The sequence below is a fragment of the Camponotus vicinus genome, unplaced genomic scaffold (genome assembly GCF_025532165.1).
Source record: "Camponotus vicinus isolate PSW18456_S1 unplaced genomic scaffold, iyCamVici1.0 SCAF_12, whole genome shotgun sequence".
Lineage (NCBI taxonomy): Eukaryota > Metazoa > Arthropoda > Insecta > Hymenoptera > Formicidae > Camponotus > Camponotus vicinus.
In genome coordinates this window covers 2,083,979-2,110,984 of record NW_028141948.1, presented here as the reverse complement: position 1 = coordinate 2,110,984, position 27,006 = coordinate 2,083,979, and the positions used below count along the sequence as shown (strand labels likewise).

The 27,006-nt window shown below is 40.5% G+C and overlaps 1 protein-coding gene across 5 annotated transcripts in view; it reads left to right on the top strand.

The window, feature by feature from the left end:
* The window catches only part of LOC145962479 (uncharacterized), a 129,891-nt gene that overhangs the window by 41,706 nt on the left and 61,179 nt on the right, over positions 1–27,006 (top strand). The window contains exon 1 of one of the 5 annotated variants that reach the window (XM_083083536.1): positions 22,817–22,979. The exons of the other annotated variants lie outside the window; for them this stretch is intronic. Within the exon in view, the coding sequence (XP_082939662.1) occupies positions 22,832–22,979 (148 nt within the window). The 5' untranslated portion in view covers positions 22,817–22,831. Of the gene's footprint in view, positions 1–22,816; positions 22,980–27,006 lie in introns of those variants that run through there. 5 annotated transcript variants of the gene reach the window in all.

Below are 27,006 nucleotides of genomic sequence, written 5' to 3'. Positions count from 1 at the left end.
GATTTTAACTTTAGCTCTGTCTTCTTTATTATTCTTTACAAATTTCAAAGTTTTATCTTAGATCGTAAATAACAGCACTCTATCTCACTAGTTTGGTTCTTAATAGATTCCTCGAGGATTATAATTTAATGAAAAAAAGAACACGCGAACGAGAGAGAGGGGTCACAGGGTCCCTATGAAATAGTTTTTTTATCGTTTCTTATCAAGCCAGACTTCTTAATTCCCAGGCTACGGTTACCTACCTGTCGAATCGCTCCACGCTACGATTTTTCGATGTTGTTTTGCCACGCGGGGAATTCGTCCGGTTCCGTTAACAGGGAGACGAGAGACGAGAACGAATCGCGGAGGGTGTAATTATGGTGCTCGATCTTGACAATTAGGAGCCCTTAGGAGCTGTCGGTAGCGGAATAGAGGTCCATTTAGCTCCCGCAACTTCCAGCAGCTTTATCTCGTCCAATCGCCTCGCGTTATTCGTCGGCGTCTTCTAATTAAGAGAGAACTCGCGGATTTTTTTCCTATTCGGATTGATAATGTCGCCGTTAATTGTCGAACGATGGAGTTTTCAACTTCAATTCGAGTCCCCGTGCATCGACGTACACTTAATTTTCGTCGTTTAATAATTATGCGAATATTGCGAGATCGCTTCATGAGAATTCGATACCCGGTAACAAAAAATATCGAGCGTAATTAACTCCCGTACGTGAAAAAGCACGCGATCCGTCTCGAATTGTCCGGTTAAAGCGCTGTTTTGCCAGTCAGGATATTAATAAACTTTTTTTATATTGCGCGGTTGCGCGCGTTTGTTAGCCGGTTGTTCGACTCTCTCGGTTCTCGGAGTAGCGTAGCAAAACCGGCGTGATTTGGTGACAGAACCGATCCCGTAGAACGGATTCGTTACGGTATAAGTCGAGGTAATGGCGAAAGACGTTTCGCGGACGTGCAACGAACGCGGCGCGACCGCTAATGCGATTACCGGCTCTTTCCTAGTCGCCAGGAAACAGACATTGTTTCGCGTCGCCGAAACGAATCATCTAGGGTCGCCGCAGAAATCCATTTTCGGAGTCCACGGTTAGCGCGAGACCCATGATTATTCCTTCGGAAAAATCTCTTTTCCCCTCTCAATTGTCCTTTTCCTCATTTCTTCGAATTAACATCTCCACGAAAAATGGAAGTCTTAAATATTTTTTTTTAGAATATTAGATAATTGACTATCTATTTATTTCTTGTTTGAATAAATTATTTATTTCTCGTAATTATTACAACTTCCACAAGCTTTTAAGTCATTTTCTTTTGTTTTCGCATTTTTATTTTTAAACAGAAATATTATGCAGAATATTTATGCTACGTTATTCATGTCTCTGTATCTATCGTTCACGTGGCTTATCTGGAATTATGAAATCAGCTATTAATAATTTAACTGATAAGACGATAATCAAGCCGACCACGTCGCGAACAATTGCGTAAATATTATTCCCGGTTTCTTAACCCATTACATTTGAATTTTCTCAGCGGCTATTTCAAGCTTGCGGCTCCCGCGAAAGCGTTTGTTTAGTTTGTTAAAACCGCGACACAAGGGGAAAGTTACAAATTATGACAATTATCGATGCCAACCGCTCTCACTGTTGTGACTGTCTCGTTACAACGATATTATTATCATTAAGTTAAATAATCGCAGGCTTGTTATGGCTGCTTATATTTCGATTATCTATCAACAATCATCATCGCATTAACTTTTAACTGGTATAATTATAACGCTTCCCGGACGCGATGTATCTTTTACCTGAGAATTTCGAGACAAACATTTTTCCCGAAGAATAACCCTTTGGAAAGCGTCCAGAACGATCAGATGGAGCATAAAGACCTGGAATCTGGAACGTCTGGTATGCCTCGCTGTCGCGGTGGCCTCGTCACTTTCGTGACTTATCGTCGGCCAGGTCTTCCTAGCGAGGTTTCCAGGAATCATGGCTCTTGCCGGCCATCTCCGGTTACCTTGTCGAAAGCGCCATGTAGGGTCTCCCTTGTCGAACGTTCGAAGAGGGATCGCGGCTTTAGCCTCGACCTTCGCCTTCCGCGGAACACGACTTACCGCTCCTCCGATAGTCCCTTCGGCACGTCGTAGTCGTACGGATTGCCATTGACGGAGTTAAATATTGGCTATCGCTCAAAATACAAACGCGATTACCCTCGCGCCGGTGACTGCACGTCGTTGTCATGCTGGTTGGGTGATTTATTTATGGACCACAAAGCATCGGCTTCTGCCTCCGACTGTCGTCTCTCTCTTCCTTCGCTGACTCGCCATCGAAAGACGCGCTCATGGTAGAAGTTAGGCGTAATCATACAACTCGTTCCGTTTTCATTGTTTCCGACAGTTAATAAAATCTGCCTTTTTAATGGAAATAGACAGCTCTGTCTTTATTTATGTTTTAACACGTCGCATATTTAATTTCAATATGTGCTGATAAATAACGTTAGCATCAACGCGATATAATAATCAAATTATGCGCGTACTATAGAGATGCAATTAATTTTTTATTCTACCGCGTGATTATCTATTAATTATATCACATTTTTTGAAAATTGCGTAGATTATGAATACATTTATTAAACTATAAAAATATCCAAATTGAAAAGACTGCATATTCTCTCTTTCTCTCTAACATTATGAAAGAACCGCCAATCAATAGCGCTATATCACGGCACCGGAACGAGATCAAATAACAGATGTTTTTCACCTCCGTTGAAATCAACGCGTCTCTGACGAGAAAGCCGGCCAGAAAAGCCACTAAGAAAACAGCAGCAAACTTGGTCCCCCGCTGTTCGAGAGACTAATAGACACGCCATTATGACGGAAGCGGGAACCGCCTTAAAATTGCACCGCCAGGGTTTCTAATCGCGTTTCCTCGAGACAAAGGGCATCAGTCGTGGAAGAGGATATCTTAGGGTAGGACGAGGACGTGGCAAAAGGGAGAGATGGGGAAGGTGAAACAAAGAGAAAGGGCGCGAGAGAGAGAAAGAGAGAGAGAGAGAAAGAGGGAGACGAGGAGAAACGTGAAAAAGTGGCAGGTCGCGTCGAGGCTCGCTCAAGGTGGGAACAAAAGCCACCTTTTCTTCTTGCTCGTCTTCTTCTTGCTTTTCTTCCATCGTCTCGTTCGTGAAGAGAGGAACGTTCGGTAGAGGAATCGCTCTGGGATCCACCATTGTGACTTCTTGCACGTATGAAAAACCACAAACCGCTGACGTTATTTCGCGGCCGCGAACACGAAGGGCCTTTCTCCCTTTTCCTCTCTCTCAGCCGCGAAGACCAAGCCGTAGGTAATACGCGGGAACCTCCTGCTCCCTCGTTACCCTGGTTTCCCCCTGGACCCGCTCTGTGCTTTGATTCGATTTCTTTTTTTTCGACGGCACCGCAGAATCGCGCGTCGGAATGATGCTCTCGTTTGATCGACCATTTCGGACCACTCGGATCTGTGAAATTATTATGGCGTCGCTTATCGACGGATGCGTACGAGGCACCGATTTGATAAACAATCGTACAGCAATCGTTATCAAAGTTGAAAAAGTAGAATAACATTAAAATTACTCGGGCAATTATCAGTAATTATATTAATATGCGTTCTTACGTGTTACAATCTTCTTAATAAATAACGGTATCGAGATAATTACTCTCGTCTATTACAGATCGATGCCTTATCGGTTCAAACTCATCAATAAAACATCGATTCTTAGTAATCAATATTCAATCTACTGGAAATTAATTAACGAAGATCGATAACCGAGCGCTTAATAAAAAAATTGCAATATTACATCCGTGTATGTATAATCGGTAAATATCTTGAGACGGAATTCAGATCCATCTGTTGCGATCCACTTGGTCTCTCGATCGATTGATTTCCGAATCGCGCTCTCGAAAGTAAATAGACGCGCTGCTTTTTCCCTCCTTCGGAGCGACACGCGCGAGTCCCCTGTCGTTCCAACAGGTGACAGGGGAAGTCCTTAATCGCGTCATGACGTTTTCATATCGGGAATCGCGCGAGTCACGTCGCTTAATTGCCCGTGCGAATTATTGAATGCCGGAGCGCCGGCACGCGTTTATCTTTCGGGAAACACTTCTTGGCGTACTCGTGAATCGGAGGAGAGAGAGCGGAGTCTATCTGACATTATTATTAACGCGCCGGAGGACGAGTGACGACGAGTGGCGGGTTTACTGTCGATAACGAGCCATCGAGGAGAAGACGAGTCCTCCATTCAGAGCGACCGGACGCCTCGAAAAATCTCAACCGACAAATGACAGATGGTCACGGTTCTCCACGATGGAGAGGATAGGAATCTCTATCGCGGGGAAAGGGACCCGTAACATGCGAGAGGTACCTGGAGCACAATAAACAATCCGCGGGCATTATTCGCCTGGCTGTAAAAATATATATAGGTCGGCGCTACATATGTATAGAACGTCAGAACGATGACGATTCAGGAAGTCTAGCCCTTTCTATATTAAAGGTAACGCTTATTTATTTTATCAACACGTTATTTATTTGCGTACGCTTTCATAATCCACTCGTGTACCGGTTATAATAATGCTGCATTAGATGTGGCATTTTCACTTTATGATGTTACATTTATCGGTATTTTTTCACAGCAATTTCTAACATGATTAAAGTTTATAATGTTTAGTGAAAACGAAAAAAAAATTAAAATTTACCAGTCTTTTTTTCTTATTATTTGCTTGAGAAATTTGAGATACTTGAATTAAAAAGTGAATATTGCTTTTAGCAGCGAGATAAATATGTAAAATAATTATTGAGATAATGATGAGATTAAAGTGTAAAGAATGCGTGCTTATAAGTCAAGATTAAATAGAATGTTGCTTCAAGGTATTAAAAAATATCAGTTTCGATAATTCTACCTTATGTTTTTCTAGTATTATTTACTCAAGTGATCTGTGAAAACAGGTGCAAGTACGATATTTGAAAAGAAGATATGTACAAAGTAATAATCTGTAATAATCTGATTTTCTTGGTTGCTATTGATAAAGAATTATTAGAGCTTCTACCTGTATCGATAATATATTCGTACAAGTGTTCCTTTAAATTCTGCAATACCTAATTTAGTAGAAACGAATCTCTATTTTTTATCGAATCGATATCGATAATTTTAATTTACCATGTCAAATATCAAAGCAAGATATGATATAAGAAAAATTGTTTATCGTTCAAAAGCCATCTAAATATGTGATTTTTATATAAAAATAATTATTGACAAAAATTTAATAATAATAAGAGCAGTGGAGCTCATATAAAATTAAAAAAAAAGGAAAAGATATAGGAAAGAACTTTCTTCGTTAGCTTCTGTTGCACGATATAAGCCATGAATTTCATATACCTATGAAAATGCAAATGACGAAGAAGAGGGATCTCTCCCGCGGATAACGTTTTTTTACGACGACACCCGCCGTTCATCTCGACAGGCGTGAGTAACGTTCCAATCGCGGCAGCAAATCTCGTTCGCGCGAAGTAGTCCGGCGAGATCGTTGTCGATCAAAAGGTGCTTTGAATAAGAACGAGTTTTGCGATTATACATATATTTCTCTAAACTTCGTAAAGTTCCATTCTCGGAGCGATTTCGATTTGGATTTTTGTTCCGGATCATTATCTCTTCATTTGTATGTAAATGTAATGTGACATTGATCGCACGAGTGACACGGCAGTTACATTTCTCTTTGGGGTTTTAGTAATATAAAAAGAATTGCGATTAAAAGGATATTAATTCCCCACATCAGCCATGATTTTTAATTTATTTTACGTGGAGAAATTAAGATTCAATGGTGTTATTTTCTTAAAAACCAAAGAAAAAAGAAAGAGAGAAATTTTTCGATTTTATTGTAAAATTCACTCTGATCTTTTCTCTCTATCACTAGATTTTAATTTTATTATAATTTTTGATATTTTGATAGAAAATATTTTATTTTTATTTTAATTTTTAATATTTTGATAGACATATGAATACAGAATTTGATCTGCTTGCAATGAATCATGTGGGAAATACGGATGGATTAATCAAAGGTCTTGCTCATGTATGCTGTGTCGAACCGTGCGATTGATGGCTCCGCGATTTTGAGCATATTTGTTAGACGTTGCGCTGGCACGTCTGCCTACCAACTACGAAGCTTCTGACATGGTATCGTTGGCAGCGTGTCGGTATGACGACCCAGACGAGACGTCGATGGAATATAAAGTGTCGTCCTTCTTTGCGAGTGCAGCCAGATAATCTACCGCCGATTATAATTCGCTACGCGTCGAGCGCGTTTTTAAGTTCATTCACGTCAAGTTTAATCGGAATGTGCGTATATGTTTGACTGTGGCTTCAATTTCGCGAATTAATAATTTGGATTTTGTTATTTACGATGTTTTCATCTTGATTCTTTGGATTATTATTATCTCGTGCGACATTAATTTTATAATCGTTTAGAAGGAATAGAATTGTTTTAGTATAAAATCAAAAATATTCTTAAAGCACGGCAACTGGAGAACATATTTTTCGAGCACCTTGAAAACTTTTTTGCCTGATTCTGACAGATATAAAATCAGTTGTAAAATCAACAAAACTTAACCGATCGCTAATACGATGAATTATTTTTCCCTTATCATTATCTCGCAACGAAATAACCCGCATAATTAGCCATATACTATTAACTTATATCTGATTGAAAGCCACGTTGAATCGAAGAAGTCGTTCAGCCGGCCGACTTGGTCGAGATGCGATCGGACGGATGCAGAAGAGCCATAAGCGGCGAACGCAATGCGATAAGCGAAGAAACGGGGAAGAAAGAGGAGAAGCAAACAGAAATATCAGGAGAAGCTGGCGGGAGCGACTGTATGAAAAGAGGGAAAAAGGATATGAGGACACTTAAGACTCGTTACGTCTCCAAGACATCGCGGAGGAATCGTATCGATGCGAGAGAAACCGGAAAATGATAGAAAAAGCCTTCTCTCTCTCGTCGGCGCCACCTTACGCTCGGCTGCTTCTTAATTTAGAGATGCCGCTCCGTGAAAATATTCTATCCCACACCCGTGGAACACCCCCCGCTTCCCTTTTGCCACTCTGTCCCCCCGATGCCCCCCCCTCGTTATTGCGCCGTCGACTATAGAAACGCCGTAAACACGTCGCGGCCGCCGGAGACGGGATAAAACGTCGGTTTTATGCGAAGGCGTTACCGGACGATGTAGATTCTCCTCCGTGATAGAGACATGTTTTCAGGTATTACCCGGCCGTGGACAGGTACGGGCTCTTAGAGCGGCGTTACGAGCACCTTGGAACGCAAGCTCGCTCTTAATCGGGAGACATCGGGCGCTCTGCCCGAAGCTTCTTTCCGGAGGACGATGTGTCCTCGCTTGGACGAACTATTTTCGTACTCGCATGAAAGATTCGCGCTCGCTGATGTAGCAAAAATTAAATCGCCGGCTTTACTGATGGAGAATATGTGCACCTAGCTGCGTTTAATTATATAGAAAAAGGTTAAAATTGAAAGGAAAAATTAAAAAAAAATATCTATGGATGTGTGTAACATTTTTGAAAAGCAGAATGAAAACGAGAGAGAAGAAAATATTGTTTAAGAGCTTAGAAATCTTTATTCGTGTGATTAAGGAAGAAGAAGCGAATTAAAATCATCGAGATATTTTTTTACATTTTTTATAACGCAAAATATCAAAAGATACAATTATCAGAAACTACTTTATAAAAAAGTATAAGTCGGAGGACCATTAAAATTATATAACTGGTTGCGGAGATTTAAAAAACGTTATGCGATTCAATTAGTCTCAAAAGGTAAACAGGCAAAACAAATAAATTATGTTGAAGCATAAAAAAGTGGATAAATAATTACTTAATTGGGTCGCTGGAGCCTCTTATATGCGATATGTTTCTCGATTTTACTCGTGCGCTTCGAGATTGGGTCAAAGTTCCAAAGAAATTTTAGTTGTTTTATTCGTCTTCAGGTATCTCATGACTCAGGCCTCTATTTTTCCTCAGCTTTTAGCGTGATTCTTTTTCGATTCGAATGGACCACGAACCGGAGGTTAGTCGTTTGTAAAGTCGATGCGTTAACCCGACCTGACTACGGCACGTCCCGCAGGTCGTAGCCTGCTGTTTTTATCTGGCCATATTTTAGAATGATTCCACGCTTAATGTTCCCGCATCAACTCGCCTCGCATCTACGAGGCGATACCGCGGCCACGGTGACAACTTAACCCGGAGGTTGTCCACGTATGGTGCCATAGCTGTAGTTTTACGACCGTGTCGAACCGTCAACTTTGCGGGGATGCCTCTTCGTGGCATGTCACATGCGTGTGTAACTCCAGAAAATCGCTTAACGCAACAATGTGATAACAACTTTCATCGCAATAAAATAATTGACATGAAAATTAATTATTTTAGAAGTAAAAAATTGGGGAACGGGAGATATATTATTATGACACATCGAAAATAACATTTTATAGACACGAATAAAAATTTATATAGTCTGTATAATGATTCTTTTCCTGTAGAAAATTTTGCGTCTCTCAAATCACAATTTAGCGTGAAGTAAAAGCAATAGTTTTTACGCAAAAACGCACGTGAAGCGTGAAGGACGGATTCTTTGGACATACATGACATGCTTATCGCTTGCGTAAAATTTTGAAATATTGTTAAATTATCATTCATATCGGTTAATTTGTAAGAAGACTATGTCTATATAGGCCAGAATATTTCTTTACAAGATTGTTATTTATATAACAGTCAAACTGGCATATTTAACGAATGTTTTGACAGCTTAAGAGCATGAAAGTTCATTCATTTTATTAGCAATATTAAAATAAAAACATTAAAATAAAATGCAAATTTTCATAGATAATATATCAAAACACACACATATATAATATACATGTGCATTTATTTAGTCATTTAAATCACAAGAGATTGATTTAAAATAATATTTATTATTGATATAATTTTTTGATTATACAAGATTTAATTATTTTTAATATATGTACTCGAATAATTAATTTCGACAACGATAAATATTTATATCTCTCGTCTCTGTTTTTATATCAATCTATTTTTTTCATATCAGACGATTCGTGAGAAATAACTTGTGCTATAATCTCTGAATTTATATGCACGATGGATTCTCTCAAACTGCAAAATTTTATCCGAGACAAGTCGTGATGCAACGACCAGGTTCAATAATGATTCATAATATAATACCGGCTTTGTAATGATCCGAACTAAATCATTGGCGAGGCGGTAATGGATTTCCGAGGAAGTGGCAGCCGATTATTACCGATTAGATTGATGTGCCACGGGTGTATCACGTCATTATCTAAATTATATTACATCGAGCCGGTTGATATTTCATCGGTCCGGCCATGAGTTATAACGAATCGGATCGGTTGATCTCGCATAACATATCTCGCTTTTTTTGCCGTTTGTCGCAAATATCGTCGGCATTACATATCGCATAAATCTGTCGCCCTTTACCGCGGCAACAGATTCACACAGTCGGCCGAGAATGAGACTTTATTACGGGCATATTGCGAATAATTTTGCTTGCAAAACGTGGCGTGGCGCAGATACACATCGATGCATTTTCCGACGATAAGTGGATTCCTTGATCTGTCCACCGACCTTTTGATCTCGTGCTCGGCGACGCGTGAATGAAAAAAGGCCGTACACAGTATTACTTTAGCGGGCAACCTTTGACACTTTTGCCATCTCGGATACCGGTCTCGGGATAAAAATACTTTGCTATCGAGCATAATAATAAATATCAGCCGTCAAACATCAAAAGCCGATATCTTAAGAGAGCATCGAAAAAACACGGTCGAATTAATTAATTAAATAGAACGGTATAAGGCAAAAGAAAATCTCTATAGTCTACATAGTGTACATTATCGATTGATTTAATACTGATTCGATATCTCGCGCGGGAAAGATAGATTGATTGCCATCACAGAGTTATATCGACGTGGTAATATGTTAATAGGTCACAGTATCACGACATTTTATTGTTAACGTTTAATAAGATCACTGATACCGATCATAAAGGTTACCGCGGCCAGACAGCGAGGGCTAAAATAACGCGGTGACCTTTTCGATCGCGTGTTCGATATCGACATAATGTCCGGCGGTTTAGTATCACCGCTGATTACGTTATCTTTTTTTTTTCACGATCTAAACCCGTGTAAACTGAATTATCTATGCGCCGCGATCAGCATACTCATCTTACGCAATGCCGTTCCACCACGTGAATTTCATTGTTTCCTGAGTTTCCGAGCAAAATTACCTCCATTACCTCCGCGATTTTTTCACAATCGTCGCGTTGCAGACTCATGTTTTTTTAAAATTAGCATATACTGCATTGTAAAAGATATTTTAGGAAAGATACTAAAGTATTTTTCGTTCCTTCATTGTTATAAAAATTTTAGATATCTCTTAAATATTTTTGAGATTTTCGATTTTTGACAGCTGTGTCGATTGAGCTTTCCACGAGGCCAAGTTGCGATTCAGATGACTACATCGCGGGCCTAAATCGTGCACTGGCGTACGCAAATACGTGGAACGCATATTTGCACAACAGTCTACGCGAATGGATCTGGTCTGGATTGCGCTTTAACGCGTTCGCGCGCGCGTGTTTGCGAGATCGCACACACGCGCGGTTGTTAGAGCGTTAACGCAGGGCGTAGGTAGGTAGATCTACTCTCGCTGCCTACGGTGACTGCCCGTCGAGCCCGGTGAACCCCATGAGCTCCGAACGAAGCCCCGGAGGTTGAGGCGAGGTGGCGGCCCCGGGGCGTCGGGTCACCCAGATTTCAATCTAGATACAGCATTCCACGGTTAATTAGTACTGGCTGACTGGCCATGAGCTCCGTCATTGGGACGGACTCCTGCTACGCGCGTAGACTATCCGCAGCGCCCATCGTGAATCACACGCGAGCGTACGTACATGTGTACGTATGTGTGTACACGTGGCGGGCAACAGCGAGGCGCTCGTGTATATGTTGTACGCGTACGTCTGCTCGTTACACGTGATGCCTCTCGTATCTGTATTTGCACGGGCCGGTAGCTGAGCACGGCTCGACTCGTTGTCGAGCATGCGAAACGATCGATATATATCTGGTACATTCGCGACATGTCGATAATTCGACGACAAATACAAGTCGCTTTTATTTCGGCCGATTTTTAGGCGAGTCGTAGTCTGACGTGCTCGAGTTTCGGATATAGAGATATTTTATCGCGGGTCTTGCACAGTCTAGGTCCTGAAATTTAATTTCAAACGTCGAATCTCACAACGCAATCTTGTATTAAAATAATTGATTGCATTAAAAAAATCTTGTATTAAAAAAGTTGATATATACATATCGGACGTAGAAAGGAAATTTGAATTAAAATATGGTTAATCATCAAGATTTCAGTTTGTATTTTTGTTCCTTTTAGAAATTTATGATTCATTATACACGTGGAGCAATGTCGGGAAGAATTATTCATTAGATTTTTATCCTTACATTCTTATAATTTTTCTCGTTGGCGTGGTACTTGCATAATACTTGCGAAATTTATTCAGACACAGCACAATTTTGCAACGTAATTTACCACGATAATGAAGACATTAACTCGCGGTACGGAAAGCCAAACTGGTATAGATCGACTTACACATTCTCGCATTGTCATATAACATTTCTCACCTGTGAAAGTAGCGAGGAAATTTATGCACGATTTTGAAAGGCATGTTAATTTGATTGTGGAAGAAAGTTAAGGCCGAGGAAAAAACTCGCGCGCTATTTTTGCCGGAAACGACGGCACATTGTCGTGCACCAGGAAATATTTCCGAGAAGAGAGCGAGATCGAGGGACGTCGATCGATCGCACGACGACGTCCTGCTCAGGATGCAAAGAAATCTCTCGCCGTCGTGTTCCTCCTTGTTTCGCCCATCGACACGACAGAGAGCAAGCGTGCGCGAATAAACGAAGATATACGCGCGACACGCGAGCACTCTCACTCTTACCCGGAAACGGAGGGTCGCGCAAGACCTGCGATTTAATCTTTTCCGCAATTCCGCAATGGGAAACTTTTTTGTTTCACTTACATCACGCACTCGATCAAACTTTCCAGCTTTAATTGATTCTTGAAATTCAATTCCCCTCATTCTCGAGATTATAAATTTATTATAAAAATATATTCATTATATAAACGATGAAAGAGATATCTCGTTTTTTAGTTGCTTATCTCGTAGTCGCGACCTATCGTCTAATCAAAATCCGGACGGGAGTTAATTACGCTTCCACCGTCATCAATTACAATTACGGACAGGTCAGAAATCACCGACGTAAATCCATCCCTGCAAAACAATAATCCTATCCACGGAGCGCTGTAGCCGGAGACTCGGTCGATCTTCAGCGGGATCAAGATCTTAAAGACGCCCGGAGGTTGCCTTAAGGTCGAGGAAACAACGTGCAGGACAGACGGCAGCAACAGCAGCGCACAGCAGGCTGCAGGAGCAATCTCCCGGACAATTAGCCCGCAGTTCGTGACGGGTACCTTCTCCTGGGTCCTTCCCCGATATGCCTTTCTGCTTCTTCTTCTTCTTCCTCTCTTCCTCGGCTCCCTCTTGTCCTCCTCCACAACTGACCAAGATTCCTCCTCTTTCCCGCTCGATTCTCCCCCTCCTCGTCGCAGCCTTTCCTTCTCTTCTCGCGGCCTCGCCCTACCACTTTTTCCCTCATCCGAAGAGACAAAGATGGACGCAGGAGAGACGGAGATGGATAGATGAAAAGAGAGAACATAGAAATAAGGAGGGAGAGAGAGACAAAGATCCCATGTCTCTTCTTCCCAGAGAACCTCGGAGATCCTACACTCTATCTACCGTTTATACCCTAATGACCTGGCAGGTGCGGCGCCGGCGTGCCCTCTTCGTACGGGGCCACCCGGTACGTGCCTCTGAAAGGATCCGTGAGATGAACGCGCGTCTCGCATTAACGCATTATTTTTAGGAAAGTTGATTTTGAGCGCTTGATAAGCGAAAATACTTTCGTAGGATAAAACGTTCGAGATTCTTACGGTCTTCCATTATGAAAAAATCCAAAGTTGCTTTCAATATATATTATAATCCATCGTGATTTGCACTTGCAGAATTCATATCGCTCGTCGCCCGTAAGAGGATTTCAGAGAAATTAAATAGAGATGCGACGAATGAGCGACGAGGAGTGAATAGCAAATCTGATTAAGGTGAGAAACTTGGATCTCAAAGAACGTGAAATTATCCTCGTCACTGTACGTTCGAGCGCATCGCGGACGCTTCTCGATCCGCGAGCTTCCTGCGGAATAATAATAAGAGAGGGACAGCCCTTTCACTTGTCGATAGAGAGCCGTGGCTTCAGAGAAAAGCGTGCGACTCCTCTGACAAATTGGCACGGTACTTCCAACGGAGACGCCGCTCGGTAGGATCGACGGCCCTCGATCACTCAAGAGTAATTAATTATCGGCCGGCCATACTACCACCTAGGAGATCGTGTGCCGATCGTGGCACTTGGCGCTTGGCAAACGACTGAAAGAGAGACGTGTGCGAGGCGTGGGCGAGGTGCGAACGATCCATTCATTATACGCCATCGGCGATCTCTTGTCCACCTTGTCTCCCGTCTGTCGTTTTGTGATCTACGCCACTCTTTCGTTATTGTCGCACGCGTGAATATGGGACACGGTCTTTTATTATCGCGCGCGTAACAAATCGTTTCTTCCCCGCGACCGACATTGGCAGGATCTCGAAACTGCTCCATTTGCGCCGAAGGCGCGTGTCTCTCATTACGTTTCTGTTGAGACTACAAGTTGTCTCGCTGGATATTTATGAACACGTCTATAGAAACAAGTACCAAATTAAAAGAGCGTATGAGAGTCAAACGAGTTGGAAATAGAAGGCAAATTGTGCTTTATTTTCGAGTAATTGGGTCGAAATGAGGTCTCTTACGTGGACGTATGGAAGAAATCCGGGGACGATTGCTTCGTTAATATGGTCGGACAGTTAGTGATCGCCAGAGGTGATTAATTGCGAAAGGCTCGCGACGTTAAAGCATCGGGTTATGTGCCAAGATGGGAAAGACTTGAGCAAGAGAAAAAGAGGGAAAGAGAGAGAGAGAGAGAGAGAGGGAAGGAGAAACGGATTAAGAAGGAAACGTGGGAGGTGTGAACAATCCATTAATTATAGTGTATAAGGTTATGTTCTATGCCGTTGTGCAATCTGAATGGTATAATTACTTGTTATCTTATAACATCTTCAAACTTTATCATAATATTTTGAATAGTGTATAAATAAAATGCACGATATTTATTTTAATTTTTTACAATTTTTACTTCAATAAATTTTTATGTAAAATTTTGAATATAAATTTTGAAATAATTTTGATATTCTGGATATTTATAATTTATTAATATTAGCTAAGTGATATGACAAGTTTGTTTTGATTTAGAAGAAATATAGTTCTAGCAATATAAATATACAATTCCAATATTTAAAATTCATCTTGTGAATGTATTTAAAGATGATCATCGATCATTAAGACAGAACACGTCGAGTGCCAGTTGCTGTTCATTTTTCATAGTAACCAAAAGTCAATATTCTTAATTGATTTCATAATTTAACTTCCATTGGTTTCCTCATCAAGTCAATGAGACAGAAGCCTGCGATGCGAACGAACGACTCACAGTTGCTTTACGTGATATTTCATGGTCACTTGAGAACAGTTTATCGGTTTCGCGAATAGGTCTACGTGCTTTAGTGCTTTGCGAAAAGATATTCCGCAGCTTATTTATGGCGATAGCGGAAGACAATGCGATAAAGGCGTGCTCGTGACGATTAGCTCGGCATTTCTATTATTTCGCTGAACCTTGTTTTTTCAGTCAGCAGAATCTTTCAAAGACTTTGCGCGACAAATCCGCGTGCTTAAAATGAAATATAGCGACTAGTAAAAAAAAACATCTTGTTATTTTAAAAAGAACATGTTATTATTTTGATCATAGCAAGATTTGAAATGTAATTTTGTTACAATTAAAAATTACATTATTTATTATTTCAAAATTTTAATCGATAAAAAAATACAAATTTAATTAATTATATGTATATTAATTAATTATATATTTTGATCGAAGCATCTTTCAGTGATCCTTCTTCGAAGCAGCGCTAATGACAATCACTATCAGACGACACTCGACTTTCCTTTAGCTCGATCTCCCAAACAGTCGCCGAAGGAATTCGATTAGGGCAGATTAGTCCGGATGCGGGATCGTCGTCCTGACGTCTCAGGATGCAGGATCGATACTGCACCAGCGCAGCCGTACGGCTCTCGGAACGAGACGTCAGATCGCGAAGACAAAGCCATCCGTCCGAGTGGCCGAGTGGACGGGCGCATTCCATCGCCTTACGAGGCGTCGCACGCACACCAACGCAGGGGCCCTACACGTATATCAAACCTATACACCGCACGGTCGGTCGGATTTGAACCTGGAAGCCTGCGGTTGCGTCTGTACCGTGGGGTCATGTGACTTCTCTCTCTCTTTCCCTCTCGTTTAATCTTTTTCTCTCGGAGAATGCTCGGGATGCTCGGGGTCATAGCTCGAACCTGCCCACCGGGCCCGAACGATCGTAGGCCCGAAAATGGGACTAACGATCGTCCCAAAGTGCCGGTAAGTGCTCCTCGAGGTACATCGATCGCATGCGTGCGTGCGTGCGTGTCTCGGTTGGCCGAATTTCGGGCATCGGGACTCGCGGCCATAATTGGGCCGAGAAAGAGGCAGCTAATCGTAGAGCTCGCAGTATGTAATTCATACGTTGTCGAATATTTCAACGGTGTCTTGGAGCGATTCAATTATTTTTCGGAGCATTTCGTTCCGTGTCAACGTCTTTGAATCTCGTTTTTGGCCCACGGTCCGATTATCTTGATTGGATTCCGAAATTTGTTGGGTAGATTGATCGACAGGTCATAGAAACATGAGTAGGAAAACGACAAGATAATATCGATATCCCCAAACTTGGAAGATTTAAAGCCTCAAACTTTAGATCTCGCCAGTATCTTTTTCTTCCCGATACTCTAATCATCTTTTAATATCGATGAAACATGTTACCAACCGGTTGAAGGTTTCCCGAGAGAACCATCGCGATACGTTTTAATCCTTTAATATCATTTTACAAGGCAACATGCGCGTGAAGTTTTGAGAAAGATGACACCAGTCAACGTCCCTATCTTGATCTCCAGCTTGACACCTAAGAGAATATCGATTGGCGTCATCTCGCTCGCTATATCTTCTCTTTTTACTTGTCTCGTTGATCCACTTTTTCACTCGTTCAGGCGGTTTTTTTTTCTCGATATCCTCTGAAGGAAACGTCGTCTTAAATGCTCGCGAAGGGCTGAGGTTGAAGAAGGGGGCTCACGTTCATTTGTACGCTCGTAGAAGATACGACCTCAGAGAAGTCTCCTCCATGACCTGAACCGGTCCGCCTCGCGATCGTTCTACGCGGGTCAGCGGTTCTCAGCTTTCGACGATACGAGTAAGGAGGATACAAGGTGGATTAAAAAAATGAAACCTGTACATGTTAGATAAATATGTATTATTTTTTTTTAAAAAGTCAATTTTCAACATTAGTTATTTTTAATTAAATCTTTGTTTCTTTTACAAAATGAGATTAATTAATAGAATGTTATTTGCCAAGCATTAATAGCTTAAATGGATGTCACTGAAAGGCATTTATTATTAAAGAGCGATTACTTTTCATCGTCATGAATTTTTTTCGTACTTTTCACGGCGTAAATTGTATTTATTAAAATCTAATCGTTTGTAAAAATTTTCTAAAAATGTTGTTTATAAACATTTTCGTTACTTTTGCACGCAAACGCGTTGCAGCTCGCGTAGGCGGATAGACAGCGCGCATTTCTCTCTCTCGAACCACGTGGAATTAGTTACAATGATGTACCGCGCTGTGAGGTCAATAAGATTCACCCCGGATCCTGCCAATAAACCGCGATGCGCTTGAAACGAAGTCTCATATCGCGTAGGCCGGAAGTCGTCGCGGATGAGCGCGATCGAATGGCAATCGATCGGCAAGGAAAAAATGGAATTCATAGCGATTAATTAAATTACGAGCCATCAAGAGGTCGTTAACGTTTCATTCATTCGCGAAATTCAGAATCGATTGGAAACGCGAAAACAGAGGTTCGGTTGCTCTTATTCGCGAATGGTGGAAGAAATTGCTAGTAAAATTGTAAATTTTATAGTCATATCATGCCCTTAAATTTTTTTAAACTAATTATTTTATTGTAATTAATATAACATTTATATAATAAATATTTTTATTGTAATTAATATAACAACGATTAAACAGAATATTTAATTAACAGCATATGCATCGGAATAAAGTGCTGGGAAATGTGATAAATCAAGCGTCCACGTTCGATAAAAATAACGTGCATCATAAAAATAATAAATTTTATGTTTCGTTCCAGGGTTAATGCGCTTTGAGCGCGAGGTCATCTCGCAATAGTTGATAATGTTTCGTACATCGGTTATCGGTTTTACGATCGGGAAAGTACCGTGATCTCGTTTCTTCTGCTCCGGGGAAGAATTATTTGCCATTCCGGATGTCCCGCTTATCACTAGAGGGCAGAGATAATAATTCCCACGCATTTATTATCTCGGGTAATTCTTAAAGATTATCACCTTGCTTGACGCGATACGCATCCGAAAGCGTTTTACGATCCGCGTGTCTTCAGATGTACGTAAGAAACATGATTTTTCATACTAGGGATCACTGTAAGTCTCATTCTTCCTCAAGTCGACGAATAAACGAGCTAAGATAGAGTTTGAGAATATTTACTTAAGGTGGTTTAAATATACTGTCCGACCTACTTCATGTCCACGCCAGATGTAACAGTTTGCCTACAAAAACAAAGATGGATAATTTTAAAAGTAGTATCACTCTTTCTGAGTAAAATCAGATTTCATTCAATTTTGTAATAAATTTGTAATCTCGTAACGAAACAATTGTACGTGTAATTCATCTCTGCCTGATACTTGAAACTCGAAAAAAATGAAATTTTAAGATACGTTCGCAACAAAAGAGTATTGTAAAGTCTAAAAGAATACGATAACGTCTTACGCTAAATATTTATTATACGCATCATGGATCGACGCATTAATTTCAATCGATTAAGCCTCGTAGTTCAAGGAGAAAAAAATCATTAATAAATTGTAAATAAGTCAATCTTACAAAAACGCGAAGCGTTCGTAGGCTTGCGTAAGCTATTACGCAATAGTGCATCATGGTACACGTACATATATTATATCGGCGACTGATCCCTGCGGGCGAATAAAGCGGTCGCGAATAACAAGCGAAAAGAGGAGACAATCGGGCCATCCGGGCAGATCCTCTCGTCGCCCATCAGAATGTCTGCTTTGCGTTTTACCTTGGTCGTTAGATTACACAACGCAACGATTCCGTCGTCACCTTTTTCTCCGAGGTGACACGTCACCTCTGACTTTTGCATCCGCGACGTGCCTCGTCGCAAGGAGCAACGTATGTAGATACGTGCTCGCGCGTAATCGCGGCGCAAAACGACCTAATCTGCACGCGGTTGCATATCTGCGCGCACGCAACTGACACGTATCTCTTCCACTGGAAATTTTTCATTTGGCAGAGACCCCGTTACGTCTCCCCTTTCGACTCGCGGAAACGTCGGGTCAAAAAAGGAAATATGGAGGTTGCGCATCTCTCTCTCTCTCTCTCTCTCTCTCTCTCTCTCTCTCTCTATCTATCTATCTATCTATCTATCTATCTATCTATCTATCTATCTATCTCTCTCTCTCTCTCTCTCTCTCTCTCTTTCTCCGGATAACAGAAATGTCAGCGACTGTCAGTGGTAACGGTAATGATGGCAGCTCTACGTGGCGAACTATTTCTATTTATTATCAGTTATCGCTGAATATCGCCTCCTTTGTACAAATACGGTGTTAAAACTTTTCGTCTGGCTTTCTCGCGAGTTCTCCTGTCAAGGCTGAGAGGTCTAAACATCAGGCATCCGGTGTATCGGTTAATCTTACGGTATTACGCTTTAAAAACTCGATTGGCGTACATTTTTTTCTGTATCCGTTCAGCAACGAGAGAAAAAAAGAAATCGATTTAATTCACGATATTAATTTGAGGCTTCTCTCGCCTAAGATGTTGAACTGTTTCGCTTGAAATGTATCTTGTATTCGAATAACAGTAATTTTTATGTACGCATCTGATAACTGAGGCAACGAATACACGCGCATTGTGATGTAAACCGACGAGTCTGCGAGCTTTCACGCGGAATTATTCTCAGCGCGATTTCCTTATAAACGGATCATGCTAGTTGACCTCCCCCCCCCCCCGGTCATAATTACGTGGAGGTCAAAGCATTAATGGCTTGGCCTACGCAATTGTTCTCGAGGATGCAGCGTGCGTAAATAAGCAACGACGCGACCCTGACGCAGACAGCCTCTTGTTCGGTGACCATGCGGTTGGTCCAGCATGGTTCATAGACCAACGACCGTGACGCTCACTTGAAGCTTACCCGCACGTATCCCTCGATAGAATGCCGTGTATGTTCTTTTTGTAAAATGCAAATCCCCTCGCATACGAGGGAGAGACCGTGACGTGTGAACAGGATCGCCAAGAACTTTGCAGAGTGCATTTTGGTGGAACTATGCTTACCACAGTCGATTTACATAATACAATATCATTTTCCTTTTATATCGTGTATGAAGGACAACCTTGTTAAATGATTTAATAATTTGACATTTCAATTTTAAGGGTACTTCAAGTGTGAGAATTTTATATAAGAGCTGTATTAAAATTTTATCATTAAGAATCCAAAAATAATTATCTTATGTTTTGTAACAAATACCTAGAGAGATTTACAACTTGGCAAATGTTTAATTTTCATATAGCATTATTTTTCATGGTGATTTTTAAACTATTCTTGCGTATCATAATTTTTTTAAATGTTTGTTACACATATCAAAATGGCGTTATTATATCATACGTGCAGATCACTAACAGCTACGTGTAAACGGCGCAATCATTGCTTGTTGAGCGAATAATTCGCAGCTGACTGTATGGTGATCTTTATCTCATTTATGAACACGCGTCAGAATTCTGCTTTTTACCGCCTTAGGCACGGGCGTCTCCCGCGTTCCTTTCCATTCCGATTCCCAGACTTTCATTTCAAGGGAAGATCGATATCGATTTCCTAAACACGCAAAAGCGTAGCGGATTCGTTCATCTTCGGCCAAAAGAAAATAGAACTGTCTAATTTTAGCTTCAGCTACCTTTTAATATTTAAATGTCATTCAGAAGCCAAGAGATACACGCAATATCACAACATCATATTTCATGTATAAATAATCCAAGTTAAATCCAATAAGCTGAAAATAATCCAAGTCGACATAATATTTATAATGTGGTGCTATTTTTTCTATTTAAAAACATCCAGATTTAAAAAAGTACAATTTTTATTTTTACTTTGAAATCTTTATTTTTTTTAATAATTGATTTTTTATTAATCAATTTATTATGAATTCATTTTTTCAGTTATTACATTAATCTTAAAATATTTTTAATGATGTCGATGCGCCTTGAGTTACTTGAAAAATAATGCATTCTTATCGAACAAGGATCAGAAAAATGCAAGACTGATATTGGGCGAAACATTGTGCAAGAACAAGTTGATGTACATGTATAAGATGTCTCCTGCGAGAATTGTCGTAAATGTCTTCATCCGTAAGAAATGAGATGCCGTAGGCGTCCGCGAGCGCAGATCTTCTTGCGGATACTGCTTTCGGATGTGTTAACTCTGTAGGGAGAGTCCAGAGTGAATAAAGATAGAATAAAAGCAATATGTCATTTCATATCGAGAAAGTGAAATTCGCGAAATAATAAAGTTTTCTTGCAAAATTATTCGAATAAATATGCACGTAACAAGCCACTCCTTTCCGAACATCGCATTCATATGTGTCAATCTCCGTACAAGGAGTAGAACGGAAGATGAAATATATGAAACGATAGGTTTCGACTTGTCGATTCTCTTAAAATTGACAGATCGAGTATTGAAATGAAAAAAGTATATTTAAATTTCAAAATAAAATCCACGAGTCATTATTGCTAAAATATATTTGATTGATTTTTGAATTTGATTTGCTCGTATTCGAGATTTATTAACCGAATGTTTTAAATTGAGAGCCTTGTGAGATGTTTGATATTGATGAAATGAATTTTTCTAAATATTTGACACAATTTATATTTTACAATTACTGCCATAATTTGCGTAAATTTCTCATGCGTAAGACACAATCGATGATTCTCGTACAAGACGTATATACATGTGTTGGTTCCGCTCTCTCGTCTCTTAGACATATTCCCGAAGCGATGAAATTCCAACGAGATTCAGAGCTTAGAGTCCTCGTTGCGTGTTGGCGTTTCACGTGGGTTGGGCACCACGTTTAGCTCCCCAACACAATGATATATCCTGGGCCGCGTATACGGGAATAGGTCGAGACCCCGGTGTGTCAGAGGTGAAGCCGCACCCTGCATTGTGTCCTGCCCACGTGACCGTCATGCAAGTCGTCATTCGTGTCAGCGTGAATCTGCGACCGTAAAGATTTCGACGTCCAAACTTCGATGTCGAAGGCGGAAGAATAGAAATTGCACGTTACGTTTTAATTAAGGCTTTAATTAAGATTGTCTATACGATTCGTCGAGAGAGAACTTTCAGTTTCGCCAACTCGTATCGATTATACATTCGACGCAACTTTGATTAAGTTGTACTCTGCTGTAATATATTGTTGGAAAGGAATCGCGAAGAGTTTAAAAGGTGACATATATTTATCAATCACAGACGAGATGTTCGATTGACGAAATCGTAGATAAATCATTCGATATTTAATATAGATATATTAACTTAATTATCTTGGATTATTGATTATAATTCGATCACCGTGTCAGAAGCGAGCTACACCTCGCATTGTATCGCCTACGCAATTCCTCGTATCAGACACGTCTGAATAGATATATTGTTTCAAGTATCGGTGCTCGTAAAGGTTGCGGCTTATGTTATATATACTACTTATCGTACTATTTGTTGGCTTAGGCGGCTATAAAGATTTATTACCAGTCAATCACGCAATTTTTCAAATCGCTTTAGTTAGCCTTTTTTTTTTGCGCGAAGAATCACCTTCGGAATTACGATATGTGAGAGGCCAAGAACTTCTCTGTATTATAATGTCGACCTTATTGGATAAGGAGACGATACATCACATGCAGTCATCGTCTTCATGAATTTCATAAGAGGCTGCTTAATCCATAAAATTATTAACATGACGTCGAGGATAGACATCTATTTTTGCTTTCTCTTACTTTTTATCGTCGTCAGCTCTAATTTTGCGTGTGACATTTATAAAATATACGTCGTTTAAAGTATTTTCTTTCGAATAATTTTTCTCTTAAAGATTTTTTCTCATGAGTAGAATCATCGACAATTTTACTCGAAGCGAAATAAAAGAGAATAATAAGATTTTTATAAATTATTTCGTAAAAGAATCGCGAAGCACGTTTTTTTAATATTTTCTGTGGGAAAACACGAACATATTATATTAACTAACATGTGTTATTTTTGTTTCAGGTAAGCAGAATGTTTTGTGTGGAGACTCGAGAGCGCTCGCTGCTCTCGTAGAAATCGTGGCCAAGGTATATACACTCGCTATGATCCGATCGCATCGACAAGTTCGGTAACGTACATCGATGGCCATATTTCTGTCTCTCGAATCTAAAAGCTATATTGTCGGCCGCGTACCCCGAGGAATTCTCACACTTTGGCCGGTACGCCTCGCGATTGCGAGGAAATCTAAAACGAAACGCCGTCCGCTGAAAGTGCAACGCCTAAAGACACGTAGGTTGAAAGATTTACGAGAGCGTTGACCTTTCGCGCTTTAGCACAGCCGTTCCGCGTTTCTTTTTTTCCTACAAAGACGCATTCATGCATGTTTGCGCGCGAAATATATCGGCGAAAATAATTAATTCAATCATCTACGCGTGGATTAATATCGCAATGTTGCTGCGACTTTCGTAAATATTATAAAAGGGCACTTGAAATATATATAATTGCAGATGCGTAATGAATTATGCGTAAAGGGAAGACGCGAAATACGTATATTTTCGAGGCGCGTTAAATGTTAAATCGGTAGCGCGATAATCTAATTAGGGAGGATTCATGGCTAAAGGGTCGAGATGAAATACGGACGCTTTCAATCGCACCCCTATTATACAGTTGTTCCGAAACATTTGACATGTTCGCTAATTACCACATCGGCGACGCGAGCCAATTACCTCCAACGATATAAGCCACGACAACGTATCATTAATATCGCGTTTCAGCGCATTCCACCGGACTCGTTACGAGCCGCGAATCGAGGGATCGACAACGAGATCGATCGATGAGCCGCGGCACGTTCGTCAGAATTTATTGAAGCGCTAACCTTTCGTGTTTTCGCAGCGTCTTCTCTCTCTCTCTCGCCGCCTCTCCTTCTCGAGTGCGATTCTCATCACAAGGCACAACGCCCCTTTTTTTTATTTTTCCCTCTCGTTTCGACTCGTAGAGACTCTCTCAGGACGACAATTATATTTAATAATCGCAAAGAATAATAATAATTCGCAGTCTGTCAGCGCGAAAAAGTTATACAATATTCTTGGAAGAATGAGAATATTATTTTATGAATATGTCATTAATTGAAAACACATGGATAAAACTGACTATTCGAGAGAATTTTTACTTTTATATTTATATATATCCGATACAAAAAATTGTTTAAAATTTTGCACAGTGTTTGGTATCTTTGATACATTTGAAGAAAAGCAGCGGTTTGATTTCTCTTCTTAGTTTCCAATTTTAATCACTTATGATAACAAAGTCGGGACACAGCAACGTGTCACCCTGTGCAAACGACACCTCTCACCTCGTCGCGATAAAGATGTAAATCTCTGTGTAAGCGAGGAGAAGTACGAGCGCAGCAGCGGCCGCTATTAATTCATGCATGCATTGTTACGTGTCAAGGCGCGCGGTGTATCTGTCGGCAGATCATCGTGACGAGATAAGCGAGCGAAACCGTTTCTCCTCTCGATCGGTAGCCTCCGCTCGCAAAGTCGCAGAGGACGAAGGTAGGAAACGCAAATAAGGTACGATTGCACAACGAAAAGTCTTCCCACCGGAAAGATTAATCGCCCGCGTCAAAGGGGGACGTAATATAATAATTTTCCCCAATTTTTAGGGTGCAGACTTTTGATAAAGATCCAAAAATTTTTATATGTTGCTGAAATTTTTCAATCTTTTTTATCTTGAATCAACATTGCTGTTAAAGGTAAAAATAATTTAATGCATTTCAGTGAATCGTTGATGATAAACGTTGATTCGTTCAACTCGATTTATCTTTTTAACAATCGGCTTCGGCATCAAACGCGTCTCTCTTCCGCTCGCATCCGCGTTCTGCAATAAATTCCGCGTCGTTGGGTCCTTGGAACGCGCTTAATGCGGCCCGATGCACCGATACAATGGACAAATCGGCAAATCTCTCGTTACGACGGAGAACTGTGCATACGAAGGCCGGCGATTTGTCGCGTAATGCGCGATATCAACGATCTCGAGGTCGCGATTACCGTGACCGTCCCGCGTCAGACACGCGGTAACACGTGTTTGGCTTCTAGTTGGAATTTAATTGCTCAGTCCCTCATTTAAAGCCGCCTGGAGAGTCTTTACGTTTTTTCTTGTTTGCATCGGGAGAGAATAATCGCTAATTATGCTTCGGTTTTTCGTATCGATAGTACAAATATCTTTAATTTCACCCAAAATATGAGTAACAGAACCATAAGAGGAATGTTTTCCAGTCTGTAAGTAATCGTAAAGTCTCTTAAAATTAGTGTCTTTTCTATTAGATTTCTAGTTGATTTTATATCAACATTAAGATTATTGTGTGTACAATGTATTGATGTATTCTATGATACGATTCGATTCTTGATATCAGAACGTGACTAGATATTTGTATCTGATAAAGCGTCTTTGCTGTATCATCTATAATAAAACTTGCGTCATCGCAGTAATTAAAAATAATATTGGCGATCGTATCGCGTCGAAATTGGTCGGTTAACTGGTTTCTTATCCGGTACATCATATATTTGCGATGAGAGATTCATTAACTTTGCTTAGGATAAAATTTTCTTATTTAAAAGTATCGTAGATCATAAGTTAAAATTTTTAATTTTTAAAAAGTTTTTGATATAGGAATAGAAAATATTTAAAAGGATAATTTTATTTTATACAATAATAATTATATTACACAATAAACAGGAGAGATTAATTTTACACCTCATCTTTTTAAATAACATTATTGGGGTTGACATTTGTTTCGACTCGTCTCGATAATAATCACGAGTTTGTCGAGGGACCTACCAATTCTTCTCTTATACTTTCATACCGTGAAAAAGATGGAGAGCTCTTGAGGTATACGTGACGGACGGATAAAGGTCGCTGGAATTTTTCTCAAACTTATTGGCTTGTCTTTTGTACTCGAGCTTTTATTTGCCCGACCCTTGTAATAGAAAATAAACGTCGTGGTTCTCTGATTTTCCAGCGTCGTACAAATCACACACGGCCGAAGGCATAGAAGTTCATTAGCGAAGTATAATCTGATCTCGGACATTCCTCTGGTCCGCCGACCTTTGGACCTCTCTTCTCGGGTCAGGGAGAATTTCGAGGCCCGGTTCCAGGTAACTTTTGTACCGGGTGTATCCGAAATCTTGCGTAAAAGAAACCAGTCTTTCCACTTTACCGCGCGTGATTTATTTTAACGGAACGGACACCCGTGATTACGACACAGTAAATCGATTTAACCGCTTCTGCAGTTATCTACACACCCACATCTTACACTCTGTTCGCGAACCTTTCTTCTTCGCCGAACCGATAGACTTCGATTAATCAAAAACCACACTCGGATACGTGTGGCGAGTGTATATGTTGACGAGTACATTATAAAACTGCGATAACAATCTTATGAAAAGTAGTCCATCAACTCGAAGGTCAATAAAAGCCTCTGTATCTTTGTTGAAATCTAATTATGCAAAAATTGGAAAATAAAGAATATTAAAAATCACTTTAAGGATCACCCAGACGTTAAAAAAAGGGGGGAAAAATCCCGATTACAGCTGATAATTGCAGATTCTTTGGTTGGCAGTCAGCTTTTGGAAGGTATTCGCGCAGTTTCAACTAGCGATCGAGAGGCCTAATGACCTCGGTGATGCGATAAGTTGCTAATTTACGTTTGCCGACGATACCGCGGAGGCCTGTCGTGGGTGGCCTGTCGTTTTACGCCGGTACATCCTGTCCGCTCGAGAAGCCAACGGATACACCATGCGACATGCTCGCGATTAATTAGCTAGGCTACGATATCGCGGAACTGTAATCGATGGGATCAGTCACGCTTTTCGGGATATGGCCACGACTCGCGAGATTCTCTCCGTCGAGAGCAGTGACGTTCGGCGATTCATCCTGCTCTTCGTTTGCATTTAATTCTCTCGGGCGCGGACACGTGCATGAAAGACGTATGGGTGCTTTAGAAATGATTACGGGATGCTACGATTTTTCCTCTGTAATTTATAAATCATCGCGCTATAAGATATTAACGATCCTAGCGAATGAATGGCTAATTATTTGCTAAAGGCGCGTATTGTATATTGTTTCAGCTTGATGTAATCAATGAAACATTAATTATCGCAAGTCTGTCTAAATGTCGCGAACGGGTATCATAAAATCACAAAGGGGAACCGGTATTCAACTGCCGTTACGTATTTTGTCTACGGCCACGTATTATGCGGCTTCGTTAAGAGCTGCTTTGAGCTGCGACATCCCAACACTTTGATGCCGCGTCAAA